Genomic DNA, 27,388 nt, shown 5'->3' on the forward strand with positions numbered 1-27,388 from the left:
GGCTCAAACTAAATATATAATCTCATTGAAAAAAAAAAACCAATAAGAGGACAAAAAAAATACCACCATGGCTAAACAACAGAGTAAAAGAGGTAGTTTGAGAGGAAAAGATATCTTTTTAAAATTGTTAGAGCATAAGCTTTCGTGAGCTACAGCTCACTTCATCGGATGCATTTGGTGGAAAAAGCAGAGGAGAGATTTATATACACACACACAGAGAACATGAAACAATGGGTTTATCATACACACTGTAAGGAGAGTGATCACTTAAGATAAGCCATCACCAGCAGCAGGGGGGGGAAAGGAGGAAAACCTTTCATGGTGACAAGCAAGGTAGGCTAATTCCAGCAGTTAACAAGAATATCAGAGGAACAGTGGGGGGGAGGAGGGAGAAATACCATGGGGAAATATTTTTACTTTGTGTAATGACTCATCCATTCCCAGTCTCTATTCAAGCCTAAGTTAATTGTATCCAGTTTGCAAATTAATTCCAATTCAGCAGTCTCTCGTTGGAGTCTGTTTTTGAAGCTTTTTTGTTGAAGTATAGCCACTCTTAGGTCTGTGATCGAGTGACCAGAGAGATTGAAGTGTTCTCCAACTGGTTTTTGAATGTTATAATTCTTGACGTCTGATTTGTGTCCATTCATTCTTTTACGGAGAGACTGTCCAGTTTGGCCAATGTACATGGCAGAGGGGCATTGCTGGCACATGATGGCATATATCACATTGGTAGATGCGCAGGTGAACGAGCCTCTGATAGTGTGGCTGATGTGATTAGGCCCTATGATGGTATCCTACATTCCTACAACTACAATACCCACCTACTGAAGTGAAGAAACAGATTGACAGAGCCAGAAGAGTACCCAGAAGTCACCTACTACAGGACAGGCCCAACAAAGAAAACAACAGAACGCCACTAGCCATCACCTTCAGCCCCCAACTAAAACCTCTCCAACGCATCATCAAGGATCTACAACCTATCCTGAAGGACGACCCATCACTCTCACAGATCTTGGGAGACAGACCAGTCCTTGCTTACAGACAGCCCCCCAATCTGAAGCAAATACTCACCAGCAACCACACACCACACAACAGAACCACTAACCCAGGAACCTGTCCTTGCAACAAAGCCCGTTGCCAACTCTGTCCACATATCTATTCAGGGGACACCATCATAGGGCCTAATCACATCAGCCACACTATCAGAGGCTCGTTCACCTGCGCATCTACCAATGTGATATATACCATCATGTGCCAGCAATGCCCCTCTGCCAAGTACATTGGCCAAACTGGACAGTCTCTACGTAAAAGAATGAATGGACACAAATCAGACGTCAAGAATTATAACATTCAAAAACCAGTTGGAGAACACTTCAATCTCTCCGGTCACTCGATCACAGACCTAAGAGTGGCTATACTTCAACAAAAAAGCTTCAAAAACAGACTCCAACGAGAGACTGCTGAATTGGAATTAATTTGCAAACTGGATACAATTAACTTAGGCTTGAATAGAGACTGGGAATGGATGAGTCATTACACAAAGTAAAACTATTTCCCCATGGTATTTCTCCCCCCCCCCCACTGTTCCTCTGATATTCTTGTTAACTGCTGGAATTAGCCTACCTTGCTTGTCACCATGAAAGGTTTTCCTCCTTTCCCCCCCCTGCTGCTGGTGATGGCTTATCTTAAGTGATCACTCTCCTTACAGTGTGTATGATAAACCCATTGTTTCATGTTCTCTGTGTGTGTGTATATAAATCTCTCCTCTGCTTTTTCCACCAAATGCATCCGATGAAGTGAGCTGTAGCTCACGAAAGCTTATGCTCTAATAAATTTGTTAGTCTCTAAGGTGCCACGGGTACTCCTTTTCTTTTTGCGAATACAGACTAACACGGCTGCTACTCTGAAACCTTTTTAAAATTCGAAGTCAAATCCTATTGAGCAAAATAGAAGGGAACATAAACTCTGGCAAGTCAAGTGTAAAAGTATAATTAGGCAGGGAAAAATAATCTGAGGAGGAACTAGCAAAAGACATAACAATTAAAAATATTTTTTAAAGTACATCAGAAGCAGGAAGCCTGCCAAACAATCAGTGGAGCCACTGGACGACTGAGGTGCTAAAGGAGCACCCAAGGAAGACAAGTCCATTGCAGTGAAGCTAATAAGATCCCCATACCTGAGCCATTCTTTTTAGGTGACAAATCTGAGTTACTGTTCCAGACTGAGGTGCATTGAGAGGAGGTTTTTGAACAAATTGATAAATTAAACAGTAATAAGTCATGAGGACCAGCGATTTTCACCCAAGAGTTCTGAAGGAACTGAAATATGAAACTTCAGTGCTACTAACTGTGGTATTTAACCCACCACTTAAATCAGCCTCTGTACCAGATGACTTGAAGGTAGCTAATATAATGCCAATTTTTTAAAAAGGCTCCAAAGTGCAGCACCAGTCAAAAAACTAACTGCGTTAGGAACCATTAGGAAAGGGATAGCTAATAAGACAGAAAATATAATGCCACTACGTAAATCCATGGCCAAACTTTGGTATGGCCAAACTTTGAATACTTCATGCAGTTCTAGTTGCCCCATCTAAAAAGGATATATTAGAATGGGCAAAGGTACAGAGAAGGGCAACACAAATGAATAAAGAAAAGGAGTACTTGTGGCACCTTAGAGACTAACAAATTTATTAGAGCATAAGCTTTCTTGAGCTACAGCTCACTTCATCGGATGCATTTGGTTTTTTCCACCAAATGCATCCGATGAAGTGAGCTATAGCTCACGAAAGCTTGTGCTCTAATAAATTTGTTAGTCTCTAAGGTGCCACAAGTACTCCTTTTCTTTTTGCGAATACAGACTAACACGGCTGCTATTCTGAAACCTGTCACAAATGAATAAGGGTCTGGAATAGCTTCCGCAGGAGAAGAGATTAAAAAGACTGGGAGTGTTCAATTTAGAAAAGAGACGACTGAGGAGGGACATGATAGCGGTCTATAAAATGGTGAGTAATGTAGAGAAAGTGAATAAGGAAGTCCTATTTACTCCTTTACATAACACAAGAACCAGGAGTCATCCGACGAAATCAATAAGCAGCAGGTTTAAAACAAACACAAGGAAGCACTTCTTCATACAACACATAGTCAATCTATGGAACTCATTGCCGGGGGATGTCATAAAGGCCAAATGTATAAGTGGGTTCAAAAAAGAATTAAGTATGTTCATAGAGGATTGGTCCATCAATGGCTAGTAGCCAAGATCATCAGGAACATAACCCTGGGCACTGGGTGTCTCTAAAACTCTGATTGCTGGAAGCTGGGACTGGATGACACTCGATGGGGATGGGTCACTCGATAAATTGCCCAGTTCTTTTCATTCCCTCTGAACCATCTGGCACTGGCCACTATCAGAACACACAATACTGGACTAGATGCACCATTGGTCTGATCCACTATGGTCCAGTCTTGTGTTTTTACATTGAGATGCCATGGATTATGTTTCTGCCTGGGAAGCTAAACATACTGATGTTTTTTATTAAAAGTTTATATTGAAAAATGCAATCTATCTATATCTTTGTACTCGGGTCCAGACAGTTGGATTCAACCGACCTATGTTTCTGTGTGTGCTGGAGGGGACGCTCTGTGTGAACCCAAATTAAAAACTGCTGCTTTGGAAGTTTACCTATTTGTTATTCAGATACTTCCATCAGCTCTTGCTGCGCTGGCTCAGACTGATTCATAGTCGTTCCAAACCTACTTTGCTACAATATTGTGTGTTTTTTTCAGCCCCTACACTTGTGTGGCTTTTTACTTTTTTTTTTAAACTGCTCGTGAAAGCTGAGGGATTAGTCCTTCTGGAGGTCAGAATGAAATCTCCACCTCTGAAAATTAGAAGTGAAAGGTTTTGTTTTTTTCTTTTTATTGATGGTCCCATAAAAAGATTTATGTCACCACTTTGGAGTTGTCTGATGATGTCATGTCTTCATTTAGGATTGCTCAGCTCCTCATTAGGGCCTGATCCTGCTCTTGCTTCAGTCTATTGCATTACTCCTATTGACTTAAATGCATGCAAGATCAGCCCTCTAGTCTGTCTTTATTTACACCCTCCTAATCAGTCACATCTCCCCTTACTAGGGTAATGATAAAACTGCAACAAGCAAAAGATTGGGCAGGGTATCCAATTGCAGAGTTAAACTTTGGGTGAACTTCCTACCCAAATAATCAGGATTATATTATTAGAGAGATATTATTAATTATTAGTGTTCATTTGTATTTCAGTAGTGTCTAGAGGCCTCAACCAAAGATAGTGCTCCATTGTGCTGAGTGTTGTATATATGCCAAGAGACATCCCAGGCTGAAAGACTTACAGTTCAAATGGACAAGCGAGACAACAGTCGGGAGACAGGAAATATTATCTCCATTTTACAGATGGGGAACTAAGGCAGTGATTCCTGACCTTTTCTCTGCTGTGGCACACCTTGAGTTTCAGGGGCTCTTCCTCCCACTCCCAGCCGACAGCTGCTGGAGGGTTGGGGAGGGACAGAGGAGCCTACCCATTGCTTACACGGGAGGAAAGCGGGGGAAGGGATGGAGATTGAGCTCTGATTGGTTGCTCCACCCCTGGAGGAGGTGGGTCACTGAGGCAGGTGGCCAATTAGAAGGCAGTTTTCCCACCCAACCTTGTTCTTGCATGTAGTTTTTTTAAAAAAAAAAAACTCAGCACACCTGTTTGGGCCTTAGGGCACACCAGTTTGGAAATACTGAACTAAGGCACAGAGAGACTGTGATTTTCCCAAGGTCACACAGGCATTCTGTGGCAGAGCTAGCAATTAAACGTCTATCTTCTGGGGTACCTTATCTACAAGAGCATCCTTGCTCTCTCATTTCTTCTCAGAGAAGTAGATTAGATGAATATTGCTGTTTAAATTAAAAAATTGTAATAAAATTCTAAGTTTTTGGGTGTGACTGGTTTATGTACAGGAGCCAGGCACAGTTTAGCCTTACATCTGTACTGCATGACTATCCGCACTGTAGTAACTCACTCCAGAAGTCTTAACCCAGCATTCATTGGGCTCAGATTGGAAACTGGGATGGATTCTTTGAATCTAGTTTCTATTTAATTTGTCCTGGAACCCTTGTTAGGAATGTGGACATTACATTAGTGATCAAGGACTAGATTCACAAAGAGATTTAGGTGCCTAAGTGCCTCTCAACATTATGTGCCACTGACATTCATACAACCACTACTCAACTTCAGCCTAATCCTGTGGGTGTCAAAACTCCATAGGAGCCCAAGTTTTTTCTGTCAGCATGAATGTGCAAAGCCATCTGAGCCCTAACACCACCCCACCCACAACTAACAAGCTTCCTAGAGCCCTTGCTCATGCATAAGACCTGATGGGACTCTGAAACTAGGAGTTCTCTCTCCCTCAGGGCCTAATCCAATAGGCAAGTTTAGAACATGTCTCACCTGCACAAAGACAGTCATGGGCAAGCAGGTCAGGAATTTTGTGTGTTGGCTGATGTGGGTGCCTGCCCCAGAATACTCAACAGCCCAGAGATTAGGGCACTCACCTGGGATGTGGGAAACACAAATGTGAATTCCTGCTCTGTTTGATTTGCCCTGAGGACTTGAACAGGACACTCCCACATCTTAGGTGAATGCCCGAGCCAATTGGTCCCTTTTTGTTTCTCTCTGACCCAGTGAATAATTATGTACGCAAAGTGAAACTGCTTCAAGAGAAAAGATGGAGAGCACCACCCATGCCAGTCTGCTGATTAGAGCACTCACTTAGGATGTGTGAAACCTCAGTTCAAGTGTCTGCACCAGATCACGTACAGCTGGGATTAGAAACAGGTCTCCCACATTCCACATGCCCTACCCATGGAGCTAGTGGCTACATTTGGGTCTCTCTCTGCTTTTTTTGTGAGAAAGAGCTGACTAGTCTTAGGTGCCTAACTTCAGGAGGGGGTATACAACTGAGAATCCTGGAGTGGAGATAAGTCTCTCTTTCCAGCCTGTCAGTCAGGTGCCCAGAAGACTAGATCAATGCATGGAAAGTGCAGGCACCTAACTTGGCTGTGAATTCCAGTGGATGGCAGGGTGCCTAGGAGCTAGACACTGGAATGCTTAAGCTGCCTTTGTGAATCTACCCCCCAGAGTCACTAGCATAGGTTGATCTCAGTCCAGTTCTTAACCCGAGTGGCTGTTCACCTGTGATCAAGTTCAGGGAGTGTGAGGAAGATTATGTTGTCTATGTTTGGAATTATTTGCAGTCCAGTTCTCAACTGTATCAAACATGAACTCATCCTAGGATAATAGAATCACACTTCCACAAAGATTTGGTGGTTGAATCCTCTCCCTTGTCCTAGACTGTAGATTCTCCCCACACTCCAAACTCATCTAGCCTCCTCTGGTAAATATTTCACCTATGAAATTGAATAGCTTGGCTTCTGTTTAATGGTTATTGGTAATAAAGACTAAGAAACAGCCATTTTTAAAAAAGCGAATGTATTCCTCATGAAAGATGCAAGTTCTCGATGCTTGAAGAAGAAAGTCCTCTTGTAATCCACAGAAGAAGAATGGCCCAGCTCAGAAGCTACCCCACACTGGCATTCCAATACGCTTCCATGTTTTTCTGGATGGACTATGTTTTGGGTATGGAGGGTAGTTTAACCTCTATACACTTTCAGTTTTTGGCCTCTCTACTGAGTCTGCCAACCAGTATGATATGGTGGTTTTTGAAGTACGGACGCTTCTCCACTAAACTTGGCTGCTGCCACCAGCACATATAGACCACTTAATGAACTTCAGATGGTAATGACTTTCACTAACCATTTACTTATCATTCATCCAGTGATCTAGAGGTGAAAGGCTTGGTATCCCATTACCAATTCTGTCAGCCATTCTGTTGCCTGAAGCTTGAGCTATTTGCTTATCAGCAGGGGGATATTAACCTGTTCTGTACAACTGCCACTGCTGACATTATTGTTTACATGTAAATAACGTATAGTTTTCCCTTGTTGTCTGGTGTCCTATTAACATGAATCGCTCAAATGAAATTACTGCATTCTGCTGACTCCTGAATGCAGCGAAGTGGTGAGAAACCTGCTGTTCTCCCTAACGCAATTTGCTTGGTTCCTGAAAACAGCTTTTATCAGTATTGTGGTAGTAAAAATTCAGATTCAGAAGTGGATCACAGCCAACTCTTCCACTTGTGCAGAAAGTAAGTATGCCATTAACCATGTCTCTTAAAGTTATTTATCTTGTGAAAGCAAAGGAGTTCAAAGCCCTCCATTTGCTGTCATACAGACTATAGATATCTGCTATCAGGTCTTCCCTGGATAAGCTGGGCACTTGAGAGATAGAAGTAGAGTATACGGTATTGCATGGTGTATGCTTTAAAGTTGTTTGCAAAGTAATAGGTTAGCCAATAAAATATACATTGTCTATATTGCTGCAATGAAAAACAACATTATCACTGGGGACATTATTACATGCTGACATTGTACTCTTACCTGACTAAGTTTTATTCTCTTAGAGACACAGTGTGGTTTAATGGATAATGTGCTTTGACAGGATTCAGTTCCTGGCACTGCCACTGTCATAAATTTGGAAGAGTCACTCCATTTCTCTCTGCCTCTGTTTCCCGCTCCCCCTTTGCCTATTTAAACTATAAGTTCTCTTCAGAGAAGATTCTCTCTCTTTAGTTTGTAGGTATAGCATACTGAGGTCCTGCTGTCAGCAAGGACCTTGATTTGCTACTTAAATACTAACAATTTTAATAATCTTCAGGAACAGAGTCTTTTTTTCCGACTGAGATTGAGGCCAACTAAAATCACCAGATTGTTTTAGTTCTTTAAAATAAACAAACAAAAAACCACAAGCCAGCATTCACAAAAGAGACCTGATTGGCAGCCTTAAACATGAAGGTTAAGTAGATGTGGTAGTGCAGGTACACCATGTTGCCCCATCAGTGCTTCATGGACCTCCTCTCAAAGTGAGCAAGGAATTGAGAGGACTTGATTCCTCTGTTGAGACTTTGAAAAGAGAGCATTAGTGCCAGTTGTCATTGCTTTTGTGAAATGCACACCTGTCCCTTTGGAAAAGGACTGAGACCACTAATTCATTTCAGATAGCTTGTTGAACAGACCTCTGATGTTAATAACTTTCAGCAGAGGAGAAAATGTCTGTATCCAGTTACCAAAGCACTGCTGACCAGATTGTTTCAATACATTATTGGTATTCCTATCCAACCACATATACATGAAGACAAGGTCTTCTTAGAAGAGACAAAACAGCCTGAGGAAAAAAAAATCTTAACTATCCCAGGTGGGGGAATAAAGACCACTTACTTTGTTGTCAACTGGGAAGCAGGGGACCATAAGCACAAACTTTAAAATAGATTCCCTTTTCACCTGCACTACCACTAATAACTCTTTATATATATATGATCTGTTCTGTATAAAGATCAGAGTGTGAGATTTTCAAAAGTCCCTAGTGATTTTGGGTGGTTCTATTTTTGTGTACAAAACTTGAGACACCTTCCAGGTCTCTGTCAAGTACTCATCTTCTGAAAATCAGGAACCTTTAAAGTGTCTCAGGCACACCTAATCACCAGTCATTTAAGTAAATCTTGACCCAGGATCCACTGAATCAGATGTGTATCATAAAGTCCATTGTGGGACAGCTTTTAAGTGTCAGTGGAACCATTTGCATCAAATTGTTAAGTGTGACTTAGATTTATTAACTTAACTGGACAGGGAATCCATCTTTATCTCTTCTGTCACATTCCAGGCACATCTGTGTCACTATGTAAGTAATGTCACTGCCAGTCTGGCTTCCGTAGTACATACTGTTGGAAAGGAGTAGGTATGAAGATGCCTGTGATGGTGTGTAGCAACCCCACACTGGTGAGGCAAGGTTTAAGGAGTTCCTCTAGACACAGGAAACCACACCCCCTCACTCCTGTTGGGGATGCACCAGTGGAGGGAAGGTTCAAAGGGAGCAACTCATCTCAGTCTGGGCTGACCATGCAGAAGAGCAGTTGAGTGTTACAGCCTCGTGCAGACAAGCTGCAGAGGCTCCTAAAGGTCAGGATCAGGCATTGCCACAGATCCTTCAGCTGCAGAAGCCAAGGACACCGAACCACCACAGACAGAGGGAGACCTTCCAGAGAATGGCCCAAAAGAACTCCCGGGGGACCCAAGTCAGACCAGTGACATCAACAGAGCATCTGAAGCCAAGGTTGGAAGTAGCCCATGGAGCAAGTGTGGGGCACCCATCACCTAAGCCTTGCAATTTGAATGATTGTTTCTTTGGGCCATGTGTTGGTACCTAGTGGAGCAGGGAGGGCTCGGGTGCCCTTACCTCTGGCCACTGACTCTCATCATTGGAAAGCACAGCCATTGAATCCCACCTCTAGGTAAGGCATCCTCTGACTCATGCTGCTGATTGACACAGCCGTGGAATCCCATTGCTAGACAAAGTGGCCACTGACTTTCATACTGAATGACATGGCCACTGAATCCTGGTACTTGGCTGATGACTCTTGCCACTGGATGGCAGACTCTGGAGTATCGCCACTAGGTGGTACTGCCAGCCTTGGACTCCAAACCCCCTTTGATTGTGCCATAATTTCAGGAAAAATATATTGCAGACATTCTGTCACATCTAATCAGATGGAGAAAAAAATCAAAAGGTTAAATAGCTAAAGATGAAATAGGCTACATAGAAAGCTAACAGGATACTTTTTAGTTTCCAGACTTCAAAATGACAGTAGAGAAAATGTGCCAATTACAGACCCATGTTTAATGCTTTACAACAACACAATTTAATTGCTTTTATATAAACATTGAAACATATCTTCATTGTGCGCAGGGCATTATGCTCAGTCATGTTATTTTTAATGAAAATACCCTTGAAAATGGGTTAGGCAAAGAACGTTTGTTATATCTGCTGTGTTAGCAAATCATTCAGGCAGTATTTGATATCTAAAGTGCTATTTCCTGCCACTTGTTAGACATAACTTAATCCTTCTCTACATTTCAGTAGAAGGTTCTTAATTTTCATCTGAGCACCTCAATCTTAAGAAGAATGTGACATATTTTTATAGTCTAGACCTTATATTTATAATAGGAAAAACTGGCAGACTTGACTTTTGCCCCTTCAATAGCTGAGCACCATGTTATGTAAAGAAAATGCTGAATGATCCTTTACTGAACTGATTTTTTAAAAGATTTGTTTCACGATGCTTGAGAATGGGACCATAGGAAATATAGGTCTTTAGGAAATGGGTGTTGCAAATATAAAGTACCAGAAGAGATTAGTGAAATAGGTTTTGCATTTTCCAGCTGTTTCTAGAGGAGATGCTCTGAAAGCCGTAAAGATATGCTTCTTTATCCCACTAGTCTATTTCACATATACAATAATTTGCAGCCAATAAATCTAGGATGCATTTCCATGATATGGCATTGTGTGGCAAACAGAAAGGATAACCTTATTCATACTGTGGTGGTTGGTATTTTTAGAATCAGCTTTGTCATGTAATATTCCTGGAGAGAGTCATGCAATATTCAGGTTTCAGAGTAGCAGCCGTGTTAGTCTGTATTCGCAAAAAGAAAAGCAGTACTTGTGGCACCTTAGAGACTAACGAATTTATTAGAGCATAAGCTTTCGTGAGCTACAGCTCACTTCATCAGATGCATTTCCGTGCCACAAGTACTGCTTTTCTTTATGCAATATTCAGTATTAGAAAAGAAATAGTTTTGCAAAAGGAAAATATGCTATACACCAATTTATGTCATCAGGGATCCATTGTATGCTACAAGAGAATCATCTTTAAGCACATGGGGTTTGGTGAGAGGACAGTACAGAGGAGTTGTTTTTGTAAGTAATACATTTTTGAAGCTGGACAATCCAGCTGAAGCTATTACAGTCGCACATTCTACCAAGAGGAAAATTAACTTCTTCGGAGTTCTCTCGAGTCATGAAAGCAAAACTTGTGGAGTAATGGGTGCTTCAGATTATCTTAATGAGATAAAAATATCAGTAACAGGAAGTATTCCCATAACAATAGTTCATATGTTTGACCTGTTGACCTATGTTTTGAGGTGTTCCATGAAATCATGAAAATAATTTTCTCAGAAACATAAAGACTCACTAAACTGTGAAACTTGTTGAAGTCCTGTTAAAAACCATCCAGAGTTTAATGTTGGTTATGGTCACCAAATATGTTAGGGGTCTAATAATGGCTTTAATGATCTAAAAACCTTCCACAACATTTACAGTAAACTGGAAAAGGTTGGAAATCTTGGACTCACATCTGGTGCGTGAGTCACCAGAATCTCATCTTAGTAGTAGAGTGCCATTTTTCTGAGGTTTACAGCTGTTTGTCAGCAAGAACAGGTTGGAGTTGTACAGCTCTTGTTACCCTGTTCTCCCTGACTTTTATGTTTCTCCAAAATATCTTTCAATAAGGTTCAAAGTGAATTAAGGAAGAGTAAACGCTAGCCTTCAGTCACTGTGAATTGATTTGTGTAAATTATCTAGAACAAACGATTTAGTTGGGACAGGTAAGCCCGATCCAGCAAAGCATATGCTTAACTTGGAGCATGGGATAAATCCCAATGAAGTCTGACAATGCTGGGGAAAGACTAAATTACTGAATTCCAGGGCAGCAGTAAGGGACAAAATTGTCTCTTGAATCAGAATGAGGTTTTGTAAATTCAAATTGTGCATCCTATGAAGATGCTTCTACCAAGCATCTGCAGGGAGAGATGTTCTATACTGTGTTTATCACTATGCTATCTGAATTTTGCTGAGCAATTTGTTATATTTCTTTGGCTTCTGCTCATTATGACTTCTAACTACTGTAGGGGACTAGGTTGACTAGATTGTGCTATATTTTCTAATCTGGCAATATCACTGTGAGTTACCTAAGCAAGCATTAGGTAGAGAGTGGAAACATTTTTGAAAGGTCAAATCATAAAACTGTAAAATCCAGAGGGAATTATCTCTAGGGAGTTATTTCAAGTGTATCACTCCCATGTATGCAAGTTTAATTGATGTCACTTGGCTGAAATTAATATCTCAGGATTGAAAGTTGATATGACATTATGTAAGATACCATAGTAAAATGCATTTTTAGGATCAGATTTTAAACCCTCCGTGTGGTATCACAATTGGACATTGTGGAAATGATTATTATGTCACAAACCGAGGATTATGATGTCAGGTGGGGAATAAGTGGCAGAAGCAGATAAATTCTTAAGAAACAACGGAGATCCTGTTTTAATGCACTGTCTTCAGTAAGAAAGAATGAGGGAAGAGAAGGACGGGGAAATATGTGACACAGAAGAACACATGTTTCCAAATAAGATATTTTTCAAAGTTTTCCATAAGGTGACAGCTGCTTTCTCAAAGACTGCATTCTGCTCTCAGTGTAAATACAGAGGAACTGCATTGAGTTTCTATAGCCCTGGGCTTACACCCTGAACTGAAAGTAGATTTTGGCTCTAAGGCATTGCTACAAAATAGAACACACTCCTTCCCCTGAAAATAGAGGTGAGGGGATTGCCACACATTATATGATGTCATATATCATTCCACACTTGGGAAGAATAATGGAGAGCAAGTTTTGTTTGAAGCTTGGGTTGGTGGGTTGTTTGTTTCTTTCTTCTCCTCCTTCCAATTTTCACAATTTATTGTGAAAGCCTCCTTTGCTGATGCACAGTACTGACCTTATGGGCACACAGCAGCTCTTTAAACGGTTGGGTTTTGCCATCATAATAAACCCTTTAAGGAGACTAATACTAGACTTCAGCACACTGTTCCCTGTCGTTAACAATGTAATGCAAGTTGTTTCAAGGCTCTTTAACAGTAGTTAAAAGGAACTGTGTAGAATGAAATTAAGCTTCAGTAAAGTTATGTCTACAGTAAAACATCCCTTTAAATGGATAAAGACAGAGCTCATAGGTATCAGGTTTGTTTAGGACCTGATGTAAAATAACTTTCTAGGCGTCACCGTGTTTTTCATAGTTTTTTCCCCCTGTCTTGGATTGGGAGTGGAGCAAGGTTGCTGGTTGCTGAAAGCAAACAACTAGTAGCTTCAAAACGTAATTACTCACAAACCAACCTGCCACCTTCATTTGTATTCAACAGATGCCTCGTTTTTCCCCTTCGCTGCTTAGTCTGTACTGATCAGTATATACAATGGAATTTTTGTCTCTTGCAAACATATTCTTGTTCCATCTCACTTGAGAGTGGAGATAAACATGTAAGAAAAAAAATGCTGCACCGACAGGTATTTACATTTAAAAGGAAAATATATAAAGCTTTCCTGAATCCTTTAGTAATTTGGGAGAGGGTTCCATGAAGTAACTCTATGAAACACATAAGCTTTACACTGTGAAGAAAAAAACAAGGAATCCATCCATCAGTAACATATTCTGAAATGCTGGGGAAAATGATGGTCTTAAGAGGCTGATTATGATAAAAAATAATCTTATGTTATACAACATATATCATATATATTATACAGTGTGTGTGTGCCCAATCCTCTGCTAATATAAGCTAGTGTAACACCATTGTATTTAATGGAGTTACACCGATTTAGCTGAGCTGAGGATCTGGCTCTATAGAGTATATATCGGTCCAGATTTTTCTCTCCCTGTTCTGGCCACTTACCAAGTGGTGGATACTGGTTCTAAATGGCCAAATGAGAATTCCCCCCAGCTCAGCTGGCATAAAATGGCATTACCAGCTCCTTCCCTGCTATTCTTCCCATTCTGGTAGAGGGTTGGGACAGGGGCATGCTGAGGGGGTGGGAATGCATCCGTTCGCTGGTGATGCACAACTGACATATGGTCCCGTAGTGATCATAGCCCCTTAGCTGCTCTAACTCATGCCAGGGTCAACAAAAATACACCATGAGAATCAGGGAGATGTAACTTGTTCCCTGATGCCTTTCCCTCCACTTTGCCACCTCCTACACAGATCAAATCTCAGCACAGGAGACAATTGACTCACTTTCTTTCTGGCTGTACACACACAAAAAGAAACACATCAAGTTATTGCGCATGCACTGACTATTTTTAGAACACCTGAGGAATAGAAATCAAGCTGGATTTTTAGTTTTCCCTCAAGAATTCCTGGATGTTCGTGTGTCTAACCCATCCCTAAATTTTTACAACCAAGAGTTAGGTGACTAAATTGGTCCCGCTCTGATCTAACTTTGCCTCGCAATTGAACATTTTCCACCAAAGACAAAAAGAGCCTGTCTTTCCTGTGTCTTTGTTTAGCTGCTTCAAATATCATGAGAATGATGTCACAGGAAAATAATATACAGTGAGCTCTTCTTAAATAGTTTCATGTTCAGCCTAGAGGAGGGATACAATGCCCTCTCTTCCCCTGTCCTCCTTTCTGAAATCTCCATTCATCCGAGAATGAGTTAATGCTTTCTTAGAGTTTGTTTTCCTTTCCCTTCCCTCCCACCCCCGGCCACATCTCTCCCTTCCGACACACACACTTTACATATTGCTGCCACTAAAAGCTTTCACAGAGGTCAAATTATTGAAAATTCAGCTGAGTTTTCCGGATCTATTGCAGTTTACCTACCACCCCAAGTTTCCACGGAGTATCTCAGTAGTGAATAAATAGCTATCAGTTTTTGGTCTCAAATAAACATGCACCAACGATTTAGCTCATATATTTTGTCTGATCTCTTTTTATCTTGCAAGAATGTTTGCACCCACACACTCTGTGAAACAGAATCAGGCTTCCCATTCCCTGTACAAGGAAAGCCTAATTAAAAAGACTTTTCCAGCATGGGAAGTCAGCTAGGACCAAAGTGTGACAATGACAAGCAGTTGTTCTAATGTTGTTGCTCTGATGTCTTTGTCATATACTACTAATGAACCATTCAGCAGGGAAAAAAATATCAGGCAAGAACAATGATTAGCAGATGTTGCATAGGGACTCTGTGGTTTTTGCACATGACTCAAGTGCAATGCACCTAGGCGTTTTAAAAGCCCAGTGATGAATGGGTGCCATGGAAAATGGTGCTAATTTCTTTCAAGTGTTTGACACTCACCAAGTGTCACTCACTAAGAAGATTTTCATAGGGCCATGATGGGTCCCAGACATAGTAGAACTGGTGAGGGTCAGCTGCATAGAGTAGATGGCTTTCTAAGCCTGATGGGGAACTAACACTCTATGAGGAAGACTAGTCCAGTGCTTAACTTGCTAGCCTTGTACTGGAGAGACTCGGGATCAATTCTCCTCCTTTCTACAGACTTCCTGTGTGACTTTGGGCAAGTCACTTATGGCCGGATTTTTAAAGTTATTTAGGTGCCTAACGATGCAGGTTGTACTGAAGCATTTTTGAAAAACCCACTAGGCACATATATGTAATTTTTTAGGTGTCTAAATACCTTTGTCTCTGTTTCAGTTTCTCTTCTGTAAAATGCATTTTCCTTTTATCAGGGGTGTTGTGAATATAATAAAGATTGGCGCTCTGACAATACGGTAATCGGGGCAATGGAATAAGATGGATAGATATGAGTGCCAAAGAGCCCAGCTTTGTAGCAGTGGTTCTTAACCTTTACTGCAGCCTGCACTCCTTTGGTTCTTAAAATAAGTTCTTGCACCCCTTATCAAAAATCAGAATATGTTCTCACACCCCTTATCAAAAATCGTTGAAGTAGGTCAGTTCTTTAAACCTAGATATATTTTTGTTTGTATATTACACTAATCGTTAAAAATGTATAATGTTAATAAATACATAGGTTTGATGAAACAAAGCAGTTGTACTTATGTGCCTGTGCTTAATTTGTGTTTTTGATGATTTACCGTCTAAAAAAATCTGGCATGTCTCGTACCCCCAGAAAGGGCATTTCACACCCGCAGGGGGTGTGTGCACCCCAGGTTAAGAACCACGGCTCTATAGCATCTTCATATACATTCCAGTGGCCTGAGTCTTAGCATCAAAGGCAGAATCAGCCAGGGAAGGATGAAGAACAGGATTGGTGAATCATTTGCCATTTCAGGCCATTTGCCTAATCCTTGTGGATTAGGGCAGTGGGGGATCAGTTGTTCTGTGGCTTGGTATTTGGGAGGGCACCTTTCTGCTCCAAAGAATCCCCTGGGCATAGCTCAGCTTCTTAGGGCTTGCTGTGGGGCTGGGCCAGGATTTAGGAGTCAGTTGTATTATTTTGTTCTGTCTTGATTTTCTTGTTGTCTACTTTGCTGTGAAGAACTAGTAGATTGACTCTCACATTTGTCCTTTTTTTTTCTTCTTCCATAAAGGGCATATGTCCTTGCCAATATTTCTGCAGGTGAGGTATATCAATCAATAAGCTTAATCAATCAGGGGAACTGAAGTAGGTTCAGTTGAAAGTTAAGAGATTTGGTGCTTCTCTTCAGTTTGGAAGAGCACCCCACACTTTATTCCAGCATCCACTGGAAACAGCAGATAATGACACATCCCATACGACAGGGGTATAAACCTTTTGTCCATGGCATATTCCATGTGATTGGGGTTAGACTATAAAGATCAGTTTCTTACCAGCATTCCTTTGTGTCACACCTTTACTACAGGTGGCAAAGCTATATGATCAGGTGTGTATGATGATGGATCCCCACTTCAGAGAATCGGAAATAACGGAACAGGTTTGCTTAGGTTTGAAGAGCAGTCTGAATGCAGTTGATCACATGCATATATAGTCTGTTTACAGAACAGGATACAGAGAATATTCTTAAAGAATGTGATGAGGTGTTTGACCTGAATGCATTGTGAATAAAACACATCACACTGATATAGATCCCAGTGTGCTGCCAAAAATACCAGAATCATATATAACCCCAATAGCCCCGAGAAATAAAGTAAAAGCTGAATATGACAGGATGGTAAGTTTCAGTGTTTTTGAGAGAATACAGATACTGAGTTGGTTAACAGAATGGGCACATATAATAATACCAAACAACTTAAGCATTTGTATAGATCCAAAAGATTTGAATAAGGCTACCAAAGACATGCCAAGACAGCATTGTGGTCATCATGTCTAGCCTTCAAAATGCAAGAGTGTTTTCAAATTTGGATGCAAGCCAAGGATTTTGGCAAGTCCAGCCTGCTAAAGTGCAACTCTACCCTTTCAGCTCCCTTTTCTGTAGATACAGTACACTCCTATTTATCCAAATTATCTGGGGGACATCCAAAAGTTTCATATAACTGGGAACTCAGATACACAGAAGTGTACTGTAAGTAGCACAAGGCTACATGGGGGACACACTGTGGATTTGACTAACTAGGATTTTTGGATGAAGTGAATTCAGAGAACTGGAATTATACTGTATATGTATGAATAATGTCTCTTTTTGATTGCCTGGGTACTTAAAATGTACCACAGTATTGAGACTTAGATCCTTTTAGGATTTGGATGGAAGTAATTGTTGATTTAGGGTGACAATGATCAACCCTACAAGGGATGACAGCATAAAATTCTGCAGTGTAGATTCATTGATTATAAGGCCAGAAGGAACCTCCATGATCATCTAGTCTGACCTCCTTTGTGACATAGGTAGTAAAACTTCAGCAAATTAATTTCTGTTTGAACTAGAGAATACCCTTTAAAGCAGAAAACAACCACAAAAGGACAAAATTCCTCAAGCTTCTGATCCAAAGTAGATGTCTTATCTTTGCCAAAGCATAGGACTTTTAGTCAAATAGGAAAAAATGCCAGATCAAGCTGAGCGAAATTAATTATAGAGGACAAGTTCTCAGTGACAAATGAGAAAGAAAGGTGGAGTCAAAGGAGTAAGGATCCACCAAAGAAGTAGGACTTACACAGATTCATAGGAATGTCAACACAGCTAAGTAAAGCAGCACCTAAGTAGCAGAAAATGATCATGACAATGCAAAAGTACATTTGAAAATGTGAAGTACAGAGCTGATAAAGAGCTTTGTACAGCAGCACAGCTTTCAGGAGCTCCGTAAGTACTAAAAGCAAGGAGTAGCGGCAAGAGGAGTTTGAAATAAATGTGACTCAAGTAATACTCATTTCTGTAAGAACATTTGACAAATGAGAAACACAAAATGACCCCAATTTACAAAAGCTAGAGCAGGTAATTCTAGATGTATAGCCAATGGGAAAAGCCCAGACACTTCCAAGCATAAACTTTTATAGGGACTATTGAGGCGAAATTACTGCATATGGTGAGTGGCTGTATAAAGAACATTGATTCATAATGCCACACAGCAGGAGGCCAGAAATGCTAAACTGAACCCACTATGCCTATCTGGCTTTTGAGAAGTATAACTACAGAGCTTGAGATGCCATTTTCTAGCCAGACATGCATGTTACTATGGAAGATAAGGCAGATAAGTGTAAAATCTGGAACAAGTACAGGAAACAGAATGTATAAGAAATGCTGTTTTTCTTGAACTGGAGCTGTTATGCAGCACATCCAATAGCAATGTACTAACCCCAACAGTCAATGACAAAATTCTCTTTACTTCCTTGGGAGAAGGAATTCATTTGACTGAGGAATGGATGAAGATTTGAACTGGATTTTACTCTCTCTGAACTGGTCTCTCCATCTCTAAGACAATCAATTAGGATTGTTTGCAAATGGATATGTTGACCATGGGGGAAAGAGGAATCAATTGTAATTTGAAAGTAAGTTGTTGAACACCCTGAATTAAAAGACTTTGCATTGTTGGGACTTGCTTTAAAAGAATAGGCCAGCTTGTGTCTACTAAGCAAAATCCTTTGTGGGAGACTGTGTAGAGGCACCCTGTGCCAGCAGAAGCAACATGTGGCTGGCCAGCATTGCTTATTGGTGAAGAGCAGTGGGCAGGACCATGGGCTCACCTTCTACCCATCTCCTTGGGTTGTCACAGACATGTCAAGTCTCACTCACTGGGTGTAAGTCTCACTCATTATCATGCTATCTCACCCACACACACATTTCTAAGTTTATCTCACTATTTTGAGTAAAATATGTACAGGTGTAAATTATTTTTATTCAGGCACTGAAAGAGACGACAATACATATGGGACCTCAGGAACAGGGCTTACAGCTTGGAAACGACAGGCCCATGTTCTATACATGTGCAAGAGGAAAAAGGAGTCTATGTGGGGGGAGAAGGGTGTGTGTGTGAATACTTGATGTTCAAAAAAGTATGAGGTCACCCAAAAAACGAGCAGGACTAGATCAAAAGTTTGCAGGTTCTGCAAAATACAGTTCAAAATTTAAATGACACTGGACAAATTCATGTCCTCAGGGATCACCAATCATCCAGGCTTTTGTTCCAACCAGCAAATAATTGTTTTTTATTAAAATCCACTGGTTTGCATTGCATATAGAATTCTCATGGGCCTTAGACAATATGAATTAGGACATTTAAGTGTTTCATATGCAATATTAAGCAGTTTACATTTTAGAACAAATTATTAAGTGCTGCTTGGATTAAAAACCTGGACTATTGGATGTCGCCAAGGACCAAAGATGAGAGTCCCTTTTTTAAGCAATGACATACCACACCACTCTTTGGCCTTGAATTTCACTCTTTGGGGTTGTAAATCTCACTCTTAAGGACAGCCAAACCCTGCTATCTCAGTTTGCATGTCCCCTTGAAAAGCATGGGGCCTGAGATTGTGAGTGGCCCCTGAATGGGGGCAAAAAGAGCGAAAGTTTCTCATACCTTTCTGGCTCATGTCTATGTTTTCTTTCTCAAAATGAAGACTTAAATAGCATTACTAATGGTATGCAATCCATTTTTTTTGTGTGCAATATTGGTCAGAAGCAATGATTTATTTATTTCATTTCCTGGAAAATAGCCTAGAACAATATTCTCTCTATATATCTATATCTATATCTATATATAAAGATACATTTTAGCTATTTATTCTTTTATACTTAAAAGAAGAAAAGGAGCTAGGTCTCTTTTATCCAGCTAGCAGTTAATTGAGTGTAACAACATCATTGTAAAATGATGTACTTTTATAAAGTCCTGAATATGGTGCATCTCTTGTATTTTGTTTCTTATTGTTTGCTCTACACAAAAGGATAATTCATTAGGCCAATTCTCCAAATAATCTCAAAGTGACATGAATTCCTCTGCAGAGTGAATGTCTGTAGTAAGTAATCCATGGAAAACAGACAGGCGTCTCTTGTCATTTTGGAGCTTTAATCCACTGCCTGGAGCATGAAAATGCTCAGGATAACAAGTGTGGGAATGACCAAAATCAACATTATTTTTGGATTTTATTTTCTTTACAATGCTACTGATCAGTAGAATTGCTGAATCTGGAAGATACAATGCCCTTGGATTAACGAAGTAAACTCAGGAGGAAGAAGAATTTGTTAAAGAGGGATGGAAAAAAACCTTTTTTTCCCTTTGGCAAATGTTAAGCAGTGAAACCAGTGTTGACAGAATGTTTAGGTCTAGTTTACAACAGTATTAAGCCCTTTTTTTATTTTAAGTGTTTAAATTTTTAATTAGAATAAAAAACATCTGCAGCTTTTCAAATATGTACTTCTGTTTGAAGCTCAGAATACAGTAAACCTTATATCCTAAAGAGTGAACTTGTACCTGCTTGTAGGTATAGAAAACTGATGTTGTATTCTATTTGGGCCAGATTATGATGCTTTCACATTGACTTTAGTGGCACTATTTATATGATTAATTATTCACCAATGTGAGTAAGAGAGTCATAATTTGCTTCTACTGTCCTAAAATATCTGTCAATCTTTTCATTCTGGAAAAGTTTAAAACAAAATAGATGGAAATACTAAACTGCTTGGAGAACATTCTTTTTAGTAAAAGTTGACTTCCTATGCTTATTTGAATTTTGGATGATTCTGCATGGCTGGTAATCCTTCAAGCACTGAAAAAGGAGTGTGTGTGTATGTGTGTGTGTGGCAGGTTTGTGTTTGTATTTACAGTTTTCCTTAACACTTAGCAGACATTGGGGTCTTCCTGCAGCCTTCCTTCACTCTTTATGATAACAGGGAAAAAAAAACTTCATTAATGAGTTTCACATAATTATTTAAAAAAAAAACCATAAAATAATACCAGAGTGTCCAAGCAATAGGAAGGTTGTGGACATCTTAAATTTATAAGAATTCTTTGGAGAATCCCCCAGTATAATTTACAAGCCCCGCTGGACCTATACACGTCTTGAACTGACTGTTGAAGTGAGCTTTACTAGGAATTTCTTTTGCTGGATTGGGGTGGGGGGGAGGGGAGGGTAAAGGAACTTTTCCTAACAAGGCTTTAAAAGCTTCAGTAGTAAAGTTATGTTGATGGAAGTCTTCCTTACTTGTTCACTGACAGCAAGTCACACAGGATTACACTATGGGCAGGAGATGTTATTTATGTGGGTGGCAATATTCAGGGTTTATTTTTTGCAGGGGGTGTTTTTTATTCAAAATAGTAAAATCAAATCAAATCAAATCCCCAACTGGCTTTAAAATCGCTTGTGCCTTTGGAGGTGAATTTATAGCTCCGTGCCTCTCACGAGCTTGGTGGAGGTTTCTCTTCCCTCCTCTCATCTCTGCCTAGATGTTTTTTGCATGTGTTGTGTGACAGCAGGGGAAGGGGAGTGGGTTGTGCTTTTTCTCTTCTCCCATTGTCAGCTAGTGCAAGAGCGTGTTGGGAAAAACCTGTCTGCGGGATCCTGTGTCATCTCCCGCTACATGTGCACAGGAAAAGTCAGTGCTGCTCGCTGCGCCTCTCTGTTTCCCTTTCATTCTTGCTTGCACTGAAGCAGGGAGCAGGATTAGCTCGTGGCACTGGCTGTCAGAGGAGCGTAGATAAAAGGCACAGCTCGTTCAGCGCCCCTGCTGCAGCCCTTGTTATTGTTTCCCCCTTCCCCACAACAGTTGTGCCTCATTATCCACTGTCTGGCTCAATTTTTGTGCCCGTGTGTGCATTGGAAGGGGCTTGAAGTTTTCCCTGCTCCACCGACTGTGGCAGAAGAAGGAGAGATGTTCTATAGCGTGGCCATGAGGTCTTGATTGTTCTGCGTTTATGAATGAAGCTGACCTCAGTCACCTGTTACCTCCAGTTTCTAGATTGTTGGAAGTTCTGCGGCTGTTCCCTACAGGACCGAGGGCACCGAGACGCCAATCTACAAGGACCCTACAGTATCGTCTGCAGCATGAGCTGGCTGAATAGGATTGCACTGCTTTTCTTGGGAGTATTACTAGCAGAAAGAGTGAACTGCCAGCATGTGAAGAATAACGTGCCAAGACTCAAATTATCCTATAAAGGTAAGTCTGTTGTTGTCCTTTATTTCCTCTCTCCCTCGCTCTCTTTTCTTAGGATCTGTTGCTATCTTTCCGGCTTTTCCTTATAATTAAAAATGGAGATGAGTGTTAGAGAAAAATATTTCCAAACACTTTAGAAAAACGTTTTAAATTCAATACCACTCAGTTTAAATGCAGACAAAGAAGAGTTAATTACATTTGCAGACAAAGATTCTAGAATATGCTGATTTTTGTAAGAATATTGAATTATTTCATAGGACTTTACACTTTAAAAATGATTAGACATCTTTGACCACCCCAATTAATCTTTATGCTGCTCTGGGCATATTGTACAGCTACAGTCCAGTATTTATCTAGTTCAAATACGATGGAATAGAGGGAGATTTATGTTGGGGTTTTTGATGCATGAAGTGGTTAAATCTCAGTCATGAATATTCAGTTTGTACAGATCTGACAATCAGATGCCTCACATAAGCAGTAGATGGTGGGTTTGCCAAGAAAATATAAACTGAAAGGAACAGATCAGCTCCAGAAAAAGGAATAATGTACTAGATCTTCAATGCAATGCTATTTTTTCTTAAATGAAATTGTATCATACATACTTTGAGTATATTTCAGTAATCCTTACAGAGAATGTGTTGTTAAGGGAAGATAACTGTGAGATTACTCTCACCTTTGAAAATTTGCATAGCATTAGAACCAATGTATAGTCAGTAAATAACTTTAGTAAAATTATTTAATATTATTAAAATTCAGGACTCTGAAGAACCAGGTATACCCTCTCCCTTATCATTGCAGGACATTTCATTACAGATTCTATATATGTACATTGTAGGGAGAAAAATAAAAGCTGGACAGTATACAAATGGGATAGAAGATTAAACTATAAGAGCTAGGTATTATTATTACTAAAAGAGGTTTCCGCCCCTAAAAATTGACTTTTTATAATCCCAGATGATTTAAGATGAGGAGATGGGGGAAAATAGCTTCAGTTCAAAAGGTGTGTGCGGATGTTGGGGGGAAGAAGTGTACCATTTCTACAATGGAAAAAAGTGACCATGTGTGTTTGTGGTCATAGATGTCAATCTCTGTCTGCTGTATAGTCTATATATTTCATGCCAGGAGAAGTATGTTCTTTACTTTTTGCATAACAGGGAGAATCTGTCTTTCTGGTGGCACAAGTGTGAAGAAAGAAACATCTAAATGATTCCAGGCAGTCGTCATTTTCACACTTTAAACCAGAAAATTAAACACCTATCAAACTTGGATGTGTTCTGACTTCATTGTGAAATAAATGAATGTGCATATTTTAAAAAGAATGTGTGTTTGTGTAAGCAGCACTTTATATATGAAAAGAACATTTTATGTGTCACTTTGTGTCACTTTGTTTTTTGTGAGAAAATTATTTTATATTGAATAAATACAAATTGGTTATTTTAAATAATTTAATCTGAGAAACAACCTGATGCATGTGCCATGTTATAAAACTTTTTAAATACCATTTTAATTGTTTGTGATCTAACTTCCAAACTTTAATGACCCTACTGTAAAACTCAATTAAATTATTATATAGGAGCTTAACTTCGAGTGTTGCTTAAAAGTGCTCCATTAAAGTGTTTAATGACTAATTAATAATTGTTTGCTATTTTTCAGCCCATTAAAGTTTATTGAGGGCTCAGTTCTGGCTCTCATACTAATGCTGAATCTTCTCATTGAAATCAGTGGGACTAGCTGTGTAACAAAGTGCTACTGTGGTTTGAGGAAGACAGAATCTGGCCCATCATTTGTATCCATTGATACTATATCCAAACTATAACCAGCTTTGCAACACTTGATTATTCTGCTGGCTGATTGTTTTTAACTTCTGCTTCTGCTGGGAACAAGAATCTAATTCTCACCGTTTTTTTTTAATAAACACCAGCTTCTAGGGCAAAGTTTTTCACAATAGTAACTCCAGAAACTGATAGACTCCTTAGTGCTGTTTGTGTAATTGACTGAACAAGCTGTTAAAATGAAATGATTGCAAGATAATAAGAACTCCAGTCCTACAAAACACTTAAGGGCATGCTTAATTTTAAGCATGTGCAAAATAAGAGCTCTATCCTGCAAGGTGCTGAGCACATTAGCCCAGACTACCAAAACAAGCATGTGCTTAACTTTAAACATTTGACTATACTGACTGCATAGGTCTACTAACATGCTTACAGTTGAGTACATGCTTAAGAGTTCTGCTGGATTGTGGCCAAAGTGTTCAGCATCTTGCAGGATGGACCCATATGTTTCTAGTTATTATAAAATAGAGAAAAGTAAGACTTAATCAGCTGGTGTTTTTCAGCTAATTATCCTTCTGATAAATTGTTGGGTGGATAAATAGGCACAGTGCTTTGTAAGTATGCTGCTTTAAGAGTTGTGCATAGTGAAAATATACTTTGTGGGCAATGAAGGAATATATTACATATCAATGTGGATCTCGTGAAGATACCATAGGCCATTTTCTTACTAGTGGGACTAATGGGTATTAAAACTACTAACGATTAGGAAAAATAACACCCCACTCCTCCAATTACCTAGCAGTTCTATTTCTGCATAGACAGCCTGGCAGTTTAGTAAAATAAACTGTGAAATGAATGAGAACATGCAGGGTAAAAAAAGAATGTGTCAAACAATTTTTCTTCTGTCGTTTTACTCGCAGTCGTGTTTTTGTTTTTGAATGTACACTTGATTTTTGCCTAAGCAAATGCCTTGTAGCCAGTTGTCATTGTTTTGTTTCTAAAGAACAATAGGGATTTATTTTAGCTTCTTGTTTTTTCTGACTAATTAGATGTCAAACATATTTAAAACATGCAGGCATTTGGCTTAAAAATTTCCAAAGTGATTCACGAAGGGTTAAATCCCTGCCAACCTTAATTTCCTATGGTCACTTGTTTTCAAAGGTCCACTATTAGCTCTGTCATTTCTCAGGTTGCCAGATAGACATTTCAGTGAACTCCCATTCTTACTTTCTCTTGACTTCCCATCGCTCAGTCTCACAGTAGATTAGAAGTATCATATCAAGCACATTTTGTGTAGGGCAAGGGAGGGAGTCCATGTAATAAATATATTATAAATTGGGCCACCTTTATGGAAGAGGGACCAAAAAGATGCTTTCAGGTTCATTGCAGAAGTGACATGTTAGAAAAATGGGGTCTCTTGGATTTGTAGCAGTCAGATTTGGGCAGTTCACCAGGGAAAGCAAATATGGGGTGAACAGAGATGACATCCTTTCCCTATTGAAGTCAATACTCGCAAAACTCACATTGACTTCAGTAGAAGTCAGGATTTCTCAAACACTCAGATCTCAAACACTGATATTTCACGTAGGTCCATAAATGGTAAGAGATCTAGCCCAGACAATATTTCTTTCCAATTCTTTTCATTGACTTCTGTGGGCTTTAGATCATGTCCTAAATATGGGGAAAAATATCTTAAAACTATTGCAGATTAAATTGATCCCCACCACCTCCACCTCCCTTCTGTAGCTTTTAAAGGCTGCATCTGGTGAAATAACAAAAAGAATTTAATCTCCAAGATGCAAAGAAAGCCTTTAATAAAACAACTGTTAAACACTGAGGAAATAATATGTTCTTAAAGTTTCTTTTTATCCCAATGACTTGTGTTTCAATGAATAGTGTAATGAGCTCTACTGTGTTATTAGGTTGTAGGTTCTGTTCAGAAAGCATCTATTATATATTGAGTTCTCTGTGTGATGGTGATGAAGTTGTGAGTGCAAAGTTTAAAACAATAAATAGTCTTAGCTCCACAAGGATTTTTCCTTTCTTTCCTTCCCGTTTTTTCCATCTGTTCCATCTCTCTCTTTTTCTTTTATGCAGTGAACCAACAGTATAAACAAATGCTAGATCTAGCTACAAGAAGTTTTGTTTTTGTTTTTAATAAAGAGAATGCTCATTAAAATACTTTGTTTCACAAAGCTCTTCCCAAGGCAACTCTGATTTTTGTCATAAGTAAATCTTGTGAACTCAAAGTTTCTCATATCCATCTGTCTCATCCAATTTGTTTATTGAAAATTTCTAAATCCTCTAAGTATGTTTGGTAAAAGTACATGTGTGTTTCTTTTTTTTTTTAATTGTTGCTCAATTGGATGCACGTTACTTAAGAATAAGTAACTGGAAAAAGATTGCATGTAGATTCAGTTGTACTGCTCCCTGGTTTCTAGTCAAGCCATAGTAAAAATAGATATTTTGCCTAAAATTGGAATAAAAATAAGAGCTGCCTCCAGACTCTGTGTGTGATCAATCTATAGATGTTCCAGAATTTCATCCACTCGTTTATAGACAAGTAGCACTACCTGGTACATGTGAGTCTATGTATGATATTTAATTGGTAAGGTAGCTTATCAATTTGTCTTACTGGCACTTGATAACATGCAGGTGTTTTTTTTTTCCTACCCAATTCTTTAGCCAACCACATAATCCCAATACAAAAAACAACATAAAACAAAAATTAGAGAGCATTTTAGTAAGATCATTAATAATATACAAGGCGTGATTGGAGACATGTCTCTTATCACTTAATGTCACAGTTTGTCTCAAAACTAAAAATACCCATTTAAAGGATCTTATAATTAAATTACTTTATGCATATAGCCTCCTCTCAGAAAACCTTTTTTCACACTCATTGTGAAGAAGATAAGGGAACTGAGAACTTGGAAAGAGGAGCAGGGAGGTAGGAAAAACAAGTGTTTATGGACATAGGCAAGGACTAGTAAGATTCTCCAGGCCCCATTCTCAGTAAATAGCAAAAAGATCTATAGTTTATGCTCCTTTTATGTCTATATCCATTTGGCACAGGAGTTGGAAGTACAGGACTTAGATGCAGCCACAAAATTTTCAGGCAGCCTTGGTCCTGATCCTGGAGTATTTTAGAGTGGCTTAGGTGCTGATTTGACTAACACTAGTTGACCATGATCCCCAAGAAGGCCAGATAAGAATTGTCAGAACAGAACAGAGAAAACTGGAGAGAGGGGAAGTTGGTGTAGAGACCAGTTAAAATGCTTTACGTCAGCTGAGATCTTGCCTGTTTAGGGGAATTCTCAGCTGGCCATTTAGGACAAAAGATGCAA

The 27,388-nt window shown here is 39.6% G+C and overlaps 1 protein-coding gene across 1 annotated transcript in view; it reads left to right on the forward strand.

Annotated features, from left to right (window-relative positions):
* The window catches only part of SEMA3A (semaphorin 3A), a 291,534-nt gene that overhangs the window by 67,347 nt on the left and 196,799 nt on the right, over positions 1 to 27,388 (forward strand). The window contains 1 exon segment of the mRNA XM_043497991.1: positions 22,068 to 22,272. Coding sequence (XP_043353926.1) covers positions 22,161 to 22,272 — 112 coding nt within the window. The 5' untranslated portion in view covers positions 22,068 to 22,160.

This window comes from Dermochelys coriacea, chromosome 1 (assembly GCF_009764565.3).
Source record: "Dermochelys coriacea isolate rDerCor1 chromosome 1, rDerCor1.pri.v4, whole genome shotgun sequence".
Lineage (NCBI taxonomy): Eukaryota > Metazoa > Chordata > Testudines > Dermochelyidae > Dermochelys > Dermochelys coriacea.